We start from the raw sequence: 11,396 nt of genomic DNA on the forward strand, positions 1-11,396 counted from the left end.
CCCTCTCAGTTTACAAACATATTTTTTAAAAATATAATATTTATGATTAATTTATATTTTGTCTCAAATATATGTCATAATAGTACTATAATATAAATTTACTTATCATATTTATCAAAAACATTAAAAAATTTAATATAAAATAAACTAAAACTAATTAAGAATGCATGCAAGTCTCAATCTAATTTGCTTTTAAATTAATTTTACCCACCACGTCTCTATTAAATGTCATAATCACTATAATAATCTAACCAAATATATAGTACTTTGTATCCTCCTCCCTCCTCAATATTATCAACCACATAAAAGCTACCTTCCACTAACCACACACACATTTCTTTTCTTCTCTTGGTTGTTTTGTGAAAAAAATCACTATGCGTGGATCCTTAAAAACATATATTTAAGAATCATCGTTTAATGATGTTTGTTTCATTTTCAATATAAACAAAATCGCTTTAACAAACCACCTATTATATAACCTTGTCGGTTGTATAGTTTACACAAGTCTTTCTCAAACACAAAAACCATTGCTTTGGCCAAACCACTACTCTCATCTTCCATTGGTGGATCTTATTTTCCTCTCCAAAAAAATCACTTCTTAGTAAATACATATATAATAACTTCCATCTTTTCTTCAAAAAATCAATCAAAATGCTTTATTTTCTTATATCTTTTCTCTCCTTTCTTATGATCCTTTCAAAATCCTTTACAAATAAATCAAATGGGACAAAACATGTTTTTTATGTGTTTTGTGGAAAGCTTTTTAGTTTTCTAGCTTCTAGGATCAAAACAAGAACTAGTTTTTTTCAACTTTCTCTTTTCATTCAATCACCAAACAAGAGTTTGGTACTATCCAAACTTGAAGAGGATCAAAGCAAAGTTTCTCTCTTGGATTTGCATGATTTGCCATTAGATTGCATCCTTGAAAAGCTTTCACCAAGTGAGTTATGCAATGTGGGAAAAGTGTGTAAATCTCTTAGAAAAAGTTGTAGAAGTGATTATTTATGGGAGAAACATATGAAGATGAAATGGGGTAAAGTGTTTGGTGATGCTGCTTATAGAGAATGGAAATGTTATGTAGCTTCAAGAAACATAGAGAAGAGTTCAAAAAATCATCACAAGAATCAGAAAAACATACTTCATGATTTTCTTCACTTGTTTTGGATTAAATCTAAAGCAGAAAAATATGTGAAGTTAAAGCTTGATGATTCTATTGCTTCTCTTTATCTTTCTCTTGAGAGTGGAAGTTTTTGGTTCCCTGCTCAAGTTTATAACCGTGAGGTAATAATTGGTTGCATGAAGATACTTTTTATTAGTTATGATTTTCTTAATTAATCTCTGAATAAAAATTAGTGCTAATTGTTTGACACTTTAATTACTTTTTTCAGAATGGTCATGCTGGGTTTATGCTCTCATGTTATGATGCTCAACTTTGTTATGACTCTAGAAGTGATACTTTTCAAGCAAGGTATGTGAAAATGTTGACTCATTCAATTGTTAGTTGAGTTTAGGTGACAATCTAATTGTCTTTCTACAAGTCGTATTATTGTCCTTTTGTTTTAACTTTTGAACTTATAACCAATGTTTTAAAAATCAAACCGAAGATTAAATCGTTTTGATTATGGTTCAATCAGTTCAACTATGATAAATTTTTGACATTGAATTCTTTTGTTATAGGTATTCACCTCATGGTAGATGGACAACTGAGGAAAACATAAAATGGGAGAGGCTAAGAGTGCCACCTATTGACTCTTGTTCATATGTTCTTCATGTCTCTGATTGCTTGGATGATTTAAGGCCTGGTGATCATGTTGAAATCCAGTGGAGAAAAAACAAGGAGTTCCCTTATGGTATGTTTCATCCTTCTCACATTTTTAACTAAGTCATTCTTTCGATAAAAATCGGATATCCTCTGCGCACAAAATCTAGAGACCAATTCCCCCGACTCGAGGAGGATAACAATGGACGGCAAATCTCTGTCTCAAGAGAATTTAATATGATTGTGGGCCTGGGACTGGGTTCGAACTTAGTCATTCTTTGAATAAACCGTTTATTTAAGTGCTTATAACATACACACTTGTCAAAATAAGTGCTTTTGCATAGGTTATGTTTGATTAACATCATCATGCACTAATTTTTAAAAAATGTATTGTTATAGGTTGGTGGTATAGTGTGATTGGTCATTTGGAAACATGTCAAATACAAGGAAACCATTGTCAATGTCACAATAAAGGTAAGAATCCATCCACTAGCACATATTTTAGTTCTTGTGCTTTTGATTTTTCACTTTATTGTATCTTTGTAGCACTTATAATTAAAAGTATTAATTAACAGATATAGTGATTTTGGAGTTCAGACAATACAAAGTTGGTTCAAGATGGAGACAAACAATGATAAACAGAAAGAATCATAGAGAAGAAGGGAATGGGATTGAAGGTTTTTATGGAGGGATCAGAAAGTTACATAGCAAGGAGGAAATCACAAAGTGGAAGAATCTTAGGCCCATAAAAATTGTGGAATAGCATGATTAATAATAGCTTTAGAACTATGTAAATCTACTAATCCAAATTCCTAAAATGTGAATGTGAAGGATTGAAGGATTAGTTTTTTCAAAGAATGGTAAATGGTGAGGGAAAATGGATTGGAGGTGGAAATTGGCCCATGAGTTGACAATTACAAAGTAGTCATCATCTTTTAATCTTAATAGGGCCAATATATTTTAACCAACAAGAGGGGGACTTGAATAAGAAGTTTTCGGCTATTTGTGGAAGCTCATTTGATAAATTGGCCAATCACGGAGATGTTAGTACATGGCGGAATTTGAATTGGGACATTGAGAAGAGCATACTCTCAAGTCTAAGTCTTCATTAACAGATCAATTCTTAGGGTTTAATGAGAGAGTTAATTTTTTATTGTCTATAATTCAGGAAAAAACCTCTATTATTGGGGAGTTTCATTTTTCAATCAAATGTCTATCCAAAATATAAATTACATATTTACACACCGAAAGGATAACAATCTCGATTTCCTCCTTACTATTAATATATATATACATATTTTTTTTCTAACTGTTTAGTCTTTACGACATTTTTATTGGTTTAGTTTTTAATTCAAGTGATTGCTGGAATTACATGTCATTAATGAGTAATCCAAATGTTAACAAGAGTTGAGCCCACCAAATCTATCAACTAAAAATTCAATAGATTCTAACTCGAATTCTAGATTGATCATCGAGTCCATTTGTTGGAAGTAAAACATTTTATTCTTGACAAATTGGTACGTTAAATGAGACATAACTTGAGATAGTTTATGTGAAAGTTTATATAATTAGTGATATAAAATTTTATAATAGCCTCTAACAGAAAAAGAAATGCCAATTACAATGGTAATCAAAACAACAATAATAATTTGAATGAAGAGGAAGTTAAGAAGCTTAGGCATGATGGAATATCTAATAACAACTTAACTTTGATTCCCATTATCAGTCAAATACAACCTAACCTTGTAGGAATCCTCATGTTCAAAGATCTCACATGCTAATCAGACTCTTTATGGTTAACCCTAAGGTTTTGTCCCTCCATCACAATTTTCTTACACTACACCTATAATTATGAATATTTGTGGGCCTCGTATGAATAGAAAAGGAATATGTTTTAATCACACAGGGACAAGTAATAACGGATTCTTATAAAATAGTTTGGACAATTCCATACAACATTCGATTACTAACACAGCCCTGCAATCCGAAAATCGTAAATGTGTAACAATATTCATGAAATAATGAAAATGTTAACGAAGAAGATGGCTAGAACTTTTAATCCAATCATATAAAATTGGTTAAATTACTCCCAAGGTCCTTTAAGTTATTTAATCATAATAGTTTGGTCCTTCATGTTATTTTCACTACAACTAGGTCCTTCATGTTATCAAATGTGTGCACCATTATCCCTTTTTAACCGAAAAAATGTGCTAATTGTGGATGCAATTATTTTGAGGGATGTAAAAATGATGAAGTGCTTCCAAAAACACAACAATTAACATTTCTAAATGATTAAAACGAGAAAAAAAAGGAGGCAGATATCACCCAAAATAGGATCAAGTTGTTACAAAAAAAACTTGAAGGACCAAACTGTTACAATTACATAACTTAAAAGATCTTGGGAGTAATTTAACCTATACAATTTTGTTGCAACTTATCAAACACTAATCATTGTTGGACATGGGACTCCATACACAAGAGGGAGAGTGAATTGTTGAGGTTTGAATAATGTTGATCGAAAACAAAATCATTTAGAAAATCAGAATTTGAAAACATTTGCAAACAAACAAGTAAATAGGCAGTAGAAAAAGAATAGATGGAAAAGCAAAGGAAAGAAAATAAAGTAAAAGAGATAAGGGAAAGAGAAAAACATCAAAGATTTATACATGTTCTGCTTGATAACTCGAGCTACTTTTGTCCTCAAGAATTCTTATTGAGAGTATCCAATATCTTAGGAGATTTTAATAGGATATGCCCAATGAATATTATCTTAAAAGGATATGAAGTTTTCCAATGGCTAACTTCCAACCAAAATAACAAAATTAGTTTAGAGCAACTATCCTCCAAATTAAACAAAGATTTTGCATGGGATGATCTTGAACCAATATGGAGTTTTACACTAGCTATCCTTAGAGTCGAACCTAGTTTTTATATGGGCTAACCTCTGAACTGAGATGAGATTTTACACGGGCTAATCTCAAACCAAGATGAGATTTTACACAGGTTAATCTTAAACCCACTAAGTTTTTACACCAAGATGAGATTGTATACATGTTAATCTCGAACCAAGCGAGCTTTTATACCAATTTAAGCTCGTGAACCATTGTGGAGATTTTGATGTTTGGTCTTTACGAACCAAAAGAAAGATTTTGATACAGGCGAAACTCGCGAACCAAACAGAGACTTTCTAAGACTATCCCCAAACCAAAAAAGAATTTTTACTGGTTTAATTCCCAACCAGAAAACTTCTTATAGAAGAATACTTTTATTCAAGAGATAATACACTCATGTTAAATTACAATTAAATCCTCACCCAGAATAATGATCCTCACTTAAACACAAGAATATTGTCGAAGCACAAAGGTAAAATATATGTGAGAAAATGATAGAATTATTGAAAAATATGAGAGAGTAAGAAAGTAGGATCAAAGATTATTTTCTGGATTAAATGGAGAGATAGAGAAACTCTCTATTCATATGCCAAATTTTTATTTAAATTTAGAAACAATCCATGGGCAAATTAACTTCCATAATCGATTAGACCAATCGATTATTGCACCTCAATAATCAATTGTTCAAGCCACAAATGATAGGTTTTAATATTTGACAGTTGTCAATCATTAAGAGATTATCCTAATCTATTTTAGACTGTACAAAGTGAAAATAATTGATTAGATGATTAGGGATAATCGATTATTCATTTGTAAAAAAACCTTCCAGTTGACCAGACAGTTCCCTAATTGACTAATTAGCCCTTAAAAATATTTTCAAGTGCTTTTCACAAATAAGGAGAGGCTTCTCAAAGTTTTTTAGTGTGTGTATGATTTTTCCATAGTATTTATAGAAGTGTCCTTTTTCCTTTACAAGACACTAGTCACTCAAACAGACACGACCGGGCGAACTTTCATACTTACTCTTTTTCATAACTTTGAAGCTTCAAGTTTTGGCATCATTATCTTAAACTTTAGCATCACACAAGAACCTTGAATCTTCTAGATTGATGAGGCTTGAGATGTATTTTAGTTGGTTACCATCATCAAAGAGATGGCAGAGAAAACCACCATAGAACTAGAAGTCTTAACTTTAACATCATTGGATATCAGGTGTTAACTTCAAAGAGATGACTTGATCTTCAAGAGCATCTTCAGAAGGATGGCTTGATAAAACATCTTGAGTGTCTTTGACTGCTTAAGCTATATTCAATAGATAAGGAATTCTCTAGATATCATTTGATATCAAGTGTTGTCATCATTAAAACCAAACAACCAATTAGTTGATTGCAGCTTTTCTATCAGCAGACTTTACCACCTTGGATCTCCTTAACAGTACCTGGAAGCAAATAGATCTATATGATATAATGAATAATAAATTAAAAAGATGAGATATTACGGCTATGTTTGATAAAAATAGCAGTTGACTGATAAGCTAGTTTATAACTTATAAATTATAACTGATGGATAATGACTTATAATTGATGCCTGATTACTTATAGCTAATAAGCTAATTAGAGTGTTTGATAAAATTAGTGATTCATTAGTTGATAAATTTATGTGAATTAGACATCAATTCCCACAAAAGGCGTCACTGTTTCATTGTGGAATTAAAATTGGTATGTATCCTGAAATGGTGGCGCTTGTAATACGGTGAACTGACTTTAAAAAAATGTCGCGGTAAGCAAGAGTCGCCACCGACTTTTATTTTATCCAATTTAAAGAAAGGCTAAAAGAATAGAAAAAACCTTTAAAAGAAATTTTGAGTTCGGGGGGTAATTTATACAAAGGGAAGGTGTAAGGCACCCTTTGCATCCATAGTTTTCCATGGGCTCTTAATTGCTTAGCTCACTTTGAAATGTTTGAAAATGTTTGCAGTGAATAAAGAAAAAGATTTGAATAAGGACTTTAGCTTGTAAAATAAGTGTAGCCTTTTTGAAGGTTTTTGATAAAGGGTAAGAAAAAGATTCAGACCAGAGCAATCAATTAGGAGGTAATTACCCCTATTAAAAAGGTTCTTTTAGCCTTTCAGAGCTATCCATACCATAAGAGGGTAGGAAGTCCTTTTATTGGAGGTTGAAGGGTCGTTAAAATTATCGTTCGCCATAAGACTGTCCTGCCATAAAGAGGGCAGGTAGTCTAAGGGAAAGATAGAATAGTCATTTTAGGCAACCAAAGAGGACGCCTCAGCAATCGAAAGGGACTATCATATCACATTGTAAGCAACCTCGAGGGACGAGATCATATAACCGAAGGCAACATCGAAGGGACTCATGATCTTTGTGATGAGAATGAACTGAGGGCAACATTTGCTGAGGCATCCTCAGAATCCGAGGGACTTGGCTATTCTGTAATGAAAAGGCAACAAGGCAACAGGCAACAGGCAACAAGAGGGGTTACCTTTAAAGGTGTGTGGGTGCATAATCACGTGATTGATTCATATATATTATCTTGTAAATTAGTTATTCTAATTCTGTTCAGAATTGCACTCCCTAGAATTACTAACCACGCAGTTATAATGTAAGGCGTAACAGTTTAAGTGCCTTCAAGGCCAAACAATACAAACCAGAAGCAGTTACAAAAATATGTTAACCATGGGGAGGGGGAAATCACAGTGATAAAAAAATGGGTTAGCCACAAGTAATAATATTGGGTTAGAAAGAACAATAATTAAATGAGAATAAATTTAGGGTTACCACAATGTTTGAGCTTTAATCGGTTGGTTAACCCTGAAAATTAACGAAAGAAAAATAATAAGGGTTAGTATATGAATGATCTAATGACAAACCTCGCAACCCTAGTTAGGGCATAAGTTAACCATGGTTAATATAATAAAAAACCAAGTTAATTAATTATTGGTTTTCAACCTAATTAATTAAATCGACAAAAGTACGTTTTCGATTAAATTACCTAACCCTAATAATTAACTTAATCAATTAAATAAAAATATTAACCTAATTAAATAATTAAACATCTTTATCAACAACTAAATTAAATTAATTATTTAATTATTTAAATTAAATAAATATTATCAACAGAAATTATTATGATTTTATAAAAAAAGAAAAATTAAAGGAAGTTTTATTAAAATAAACAAAAAAAACAATTAAATAGAAAATAGTTATTGAATAAATAAAAATAAAAAAATTGGAAAACTTAGCTCTGATTAGGTGTGACGCGTTGGTGAAGGACTACGATATGCTTGCATATCCAGATGCGTTGGATTCACTTGGAGGATGATCTGATGGTTGTTGGATGAAGGTTCATGGTAGTCCACTTGATGACAACGCGCATGGGATTGAGAAGCAGGTTATTTCAATAAAAAGAATGTGGGCGTGAGGGATCGAACCCCCACCCCAAAGGTCACCAGCGCGTCACACACCACTCCATCAACCAACAATGGTTTATATAAAACCAACATAAAACAGAATATACATAAATAAAAGAAATAATGGGAATAAAAAAAAAAGAAGCGCGCGATTCAAACAGGCCAGTGGCAGATTGACACCTCATCGTCTTCTTCCCCAACCGTCGTTTTAGCCTGTACTTTTATCTACGGATGTCAAAGCGTCGCCATAGCTCCTGCAACATGAAAACAACAGAATATGCCATAAAAATAAAAGGTAAAGCCACAAATCAACTGGGTTCGATCCCCTGAGCACGATGGTGCCCTTGTTATGCCCTGATTTTGCCTCAATCGTAAAAGCCCCAATTGAAGGTTTGAAAACCTAACCATGGCGCAACACTAAACCTGCGTCCAAAACTCAAATAAAATATCCATAAACATCCCACAGGTTATCACGGTTATGAATATATGAATCAAACATGCTCATGATGCGTATATGATCCATTGGAGACTTTGATTCATTGATTTTCTTCAGGGAAGTCAAAACCTTAGTTCATTGAGCCATTGTCTAGGAGGATGTATCTTTGAGCCTTGAACTTTGGTATGGGCTTGAATATGAGAAATGAGATGGGCAAATTTTGGGGTATGACAGCGCTGATCTACGATACAGAGGCGTGAGATGAACTTGCAAGATTAGCACTCCAAAACTCAAGTTAGTTCAAAATTCAAGTTGAGTGTAGTAAATTTGGAGATTAGTAAAATGCACCTTGAATATCACGTGTGCTTTCTTTTATATGTTAGGTTGTTTTGATTAGACTTGCACTGGGTTGGGTCTTGGCTTTGGGTCTTTGGCCGACCAGAATAGTTGTCCCTAATGATTGTTGGGCAAAAAATATCAAGTAATTTCTTTAAAAATGATCATAAAACTCATAGAAATCGGGTATATTTTATACGCAACTGTAGAGACTAATCCCTCGAATCACGAAGAACTACAATGAACAGCAAAATTCTCCGTCAAGAGAAGTCAACACTACTGCGTGCAAAAGGATGAGTTCAAACTAATTTTTTCATTGAATAAACAATTTAATTAAGTACTTATAACAAAAGCACCTATCAAAGTGCTTTTGCATAGGTTATGTTTGATTATCATCATCATGCACTAATTTTTAAAAAAATGTATTGTTATTGGTTGGTGGTATAGTGTGATTGGTCATTTGGAAACATATCAAGGACAAGGAAACCATTGTCAATGTCACAATAAAGGTAATATCCGCTAGCTCCCATTTTAATTCTTCTGCTTTTGATTTTCACTTTATTGTATCTTTCTAGCACTAAACTAAGAGTGTTGATTAACAAATACAGTGATTTTGGAGTTCAGACAGTACACAGTTGGTTTAAGATGGAGATAAACAATGATAAACAGAAAGAATCATAGAGAATAAGGGAATGGGGTTGAAGGTTTTTATGGAGGGATCAGAAAGTTACATAACAAGGAGGAAATTACAAAGTGGGAGAATCTTAGGTCAATAAAAATTATGGAATAGCATGATTAATAATAGCTTTAGAACTTTGTTAATCTACTAATCCTAATTCCTAAAATGTAAATGTGAAGATTTGAAGGATTAGATTATTCAAAGAATGGTAAATGGTGAGAGAAATTGGATTGGGGCTGGAAATTGGGCCATGAGTTCACAATTGTGTTTACAAAGTAGTCACCATCTTTTAATCTTAATAGGGCCAACATATTTTAACCAACAAGAGGGGAACTTGAATGAGAAGTTTTCAGTTTAACCTCCATATATATATATATATATATATATATATATATATATATATATATATATATATATATATATATATATATATATATATATATATATATATATATATATATATATATATATATATATATATATATACAAGGAAATGAAGTTTTCAGTTCAACTTTCAACCAAACAATGAATAAGGCTTAGAGCGGTTAGTCTCCAAACCAGACATAGCTTTTGCACAAGATGATCTCAAATCAATATGGAGTTTTGTGTTGCTATCCTCAAAACCAAATTGGGGTTTTAAACAGGTTGAACATGAACCAAACTGTTATTTTTACCGAGATAATCTCGAACCTTTTGAGTTTTTACACCAAGCTAAACTCACAATCCATGAGAGATTTTAACCAGGAAGATCTCGAACCGATAGGGCTTTTAACCGGGCCGAGCTCAAGAATCAGTGTGGGCGTTTTCATTGGTTGATCTTCATGAATCAGAAGAGAGCTTTTTCTTCAAGTCGGAGCTCACGAACCAAACTGATACTTTCTAAGACAATACCCTAATACAATTAAGACTTTTTAACAAGTTTAACTCGCAACCAAAAAATTATTTCTTAAGGAAGAATTATTTACACAAGGAAAAAACACTTTTGGTACATTTACAACTTTAACCTCACCCTGAACAACTATAGTCACTTAGACTCAAGAACACTCTTGAAACACTATGACTAAAATATATAAGAAAATATGAGAGATTTAAATAGGTGATGGGAGAAGTGAAAATTGAGGTTTTTCACGTTTCCTTGATGTGAAAAGTAATAGAGACACTTTCTATTTATAGGCTAAGGCGTGATATGAATTTGGAAACAATTCATGGGTCAAATGAATTCTATAATCGGTTAGGCTAATTGATTAGGCAACTTAAGTAATTGGTTGCTAAGGCCTCAAATGGAAGGTTTAGATATAGAATCATTACCAATCACTAAGAGATTATCTCAATTAATTTTAGACTCAAACAAGCATGCTATAATAAAGTAGGCTTATAATCTAATCAATTAGACAGTTAGAAAAAGTCCCCCAATCAGTTAGACATTCCCCTAATCAATTGGCTAGACCTTAAAAATATTTTTGTGATTTAATGAAAAGATGAGAGGCTTCTCAAGGGTTTTTGTGTGTGTATGATTTAGCCATAGTGTTTCTAGAAATGCCCTTGTGTCTTTACAAGACACTGGTTACTCAGACAGACATAACCAGGCGAACTTTTACACTTCATCTCTTTCAAACTCTAAAGCTTCAAGTCTTGACATCATTATATTTGACTTTAAAATCACACAAGATATTTTGAGTTTTCTTGATGAAGCTTGAGATATTCGTGTTATGAAGCACGATAAGTTATGTTTTGCTGAAGCGTGACACTCTTGTGTAGCACTTTTTAATTTTCTTATAGTTACATGTAAGGTTTATCGTTTTCTTAGATTTGCATGTGGTTAGGTTTATTGTTCTAATAGCGACTTCGTTCGTAAGTGTAGGTTTTGT

General features: G+C 32.5%; 1 protein-coding gene across 2 annotated transcripts; it reads left to right on the plus strand.

Moving 5' to 3' along the window:
- Window positions 1–311: 311 nt before the first annotated feature.
- LOC131622149 (F-box protein At2g26850-like) lies at window positions 312–3,149 on the plus strand. 2 transcript variants are annotated; one of them, XM_058893180.1, is made up of 5 exons: window positions 312–1,281; window positions 1,389–1,468; window positions 1,678–1,850; window positions 2,159–2,233; window positions 2,335–3,149. In XM_058893180.1, the coding sequence occupies exons 1-5, from the start codon at window positions 652–654 to the stop codon at window positions 2,520–2,522; spliced, it is 1,146 nt and encodes a 381-aa protein (XP_058749163.1). In that variant the 5' UTR covers window positions 312–651; the 3' UTR covers window positions 2,523–3,149. The 2 variants fall into 2 exon arrangements, with proteins under 2 accessions (XP_058749163.1, XP_058749164.1); XM_058893181.1 differs by having other exon boundaries at window positions 2,357–2,529.
- Window positions 3,150–11,396: the final 8,247 nt, after the last annotated feature.

The sequence above is a fragment of the Vicia villosa genome, unplaced genomic scaffold (genome assembly GCF_029867415.1).
Source record: "Vicia villosa cultivar HV-30 ecotype Madison, WI unplaced genomic scaffold, Vvil1.0 ctg.000025F_1_1, whole genome shotgun sequence".
Classification (NCBI taxonomy): domain Eukaryota; kingdom Viridiplantae; phylum Streptophyta; class Magnoliopsida; order Fabales; family Fabaceae; genus Vicia; species Vicia villosa.

Bases quoted from the DNA above. Each gene is read 5' to 3' on its own strand.
- LOC131622149 (XM_058893180.1), top strand. From the start codon at position 652: ATGCTTTATTTTCTTATATCTTTTCTCTCCTTTCTTATGATCCTTTCA. The intron at 1,282-1,388 runs GTAATAATTGGT...TACTTTTTTCAG, and splicing joins CTCAAGTTTATAACCGTGAG to AATGGTCATGCTGGGTTTAT. The intron at 1,851-2,158 runs GTATGTTTCATC...GTATTGTTATAG, and splicing joins AAACAAGGAGTTCCCTTATG to GTTGGTGGTATAGTGTGATT.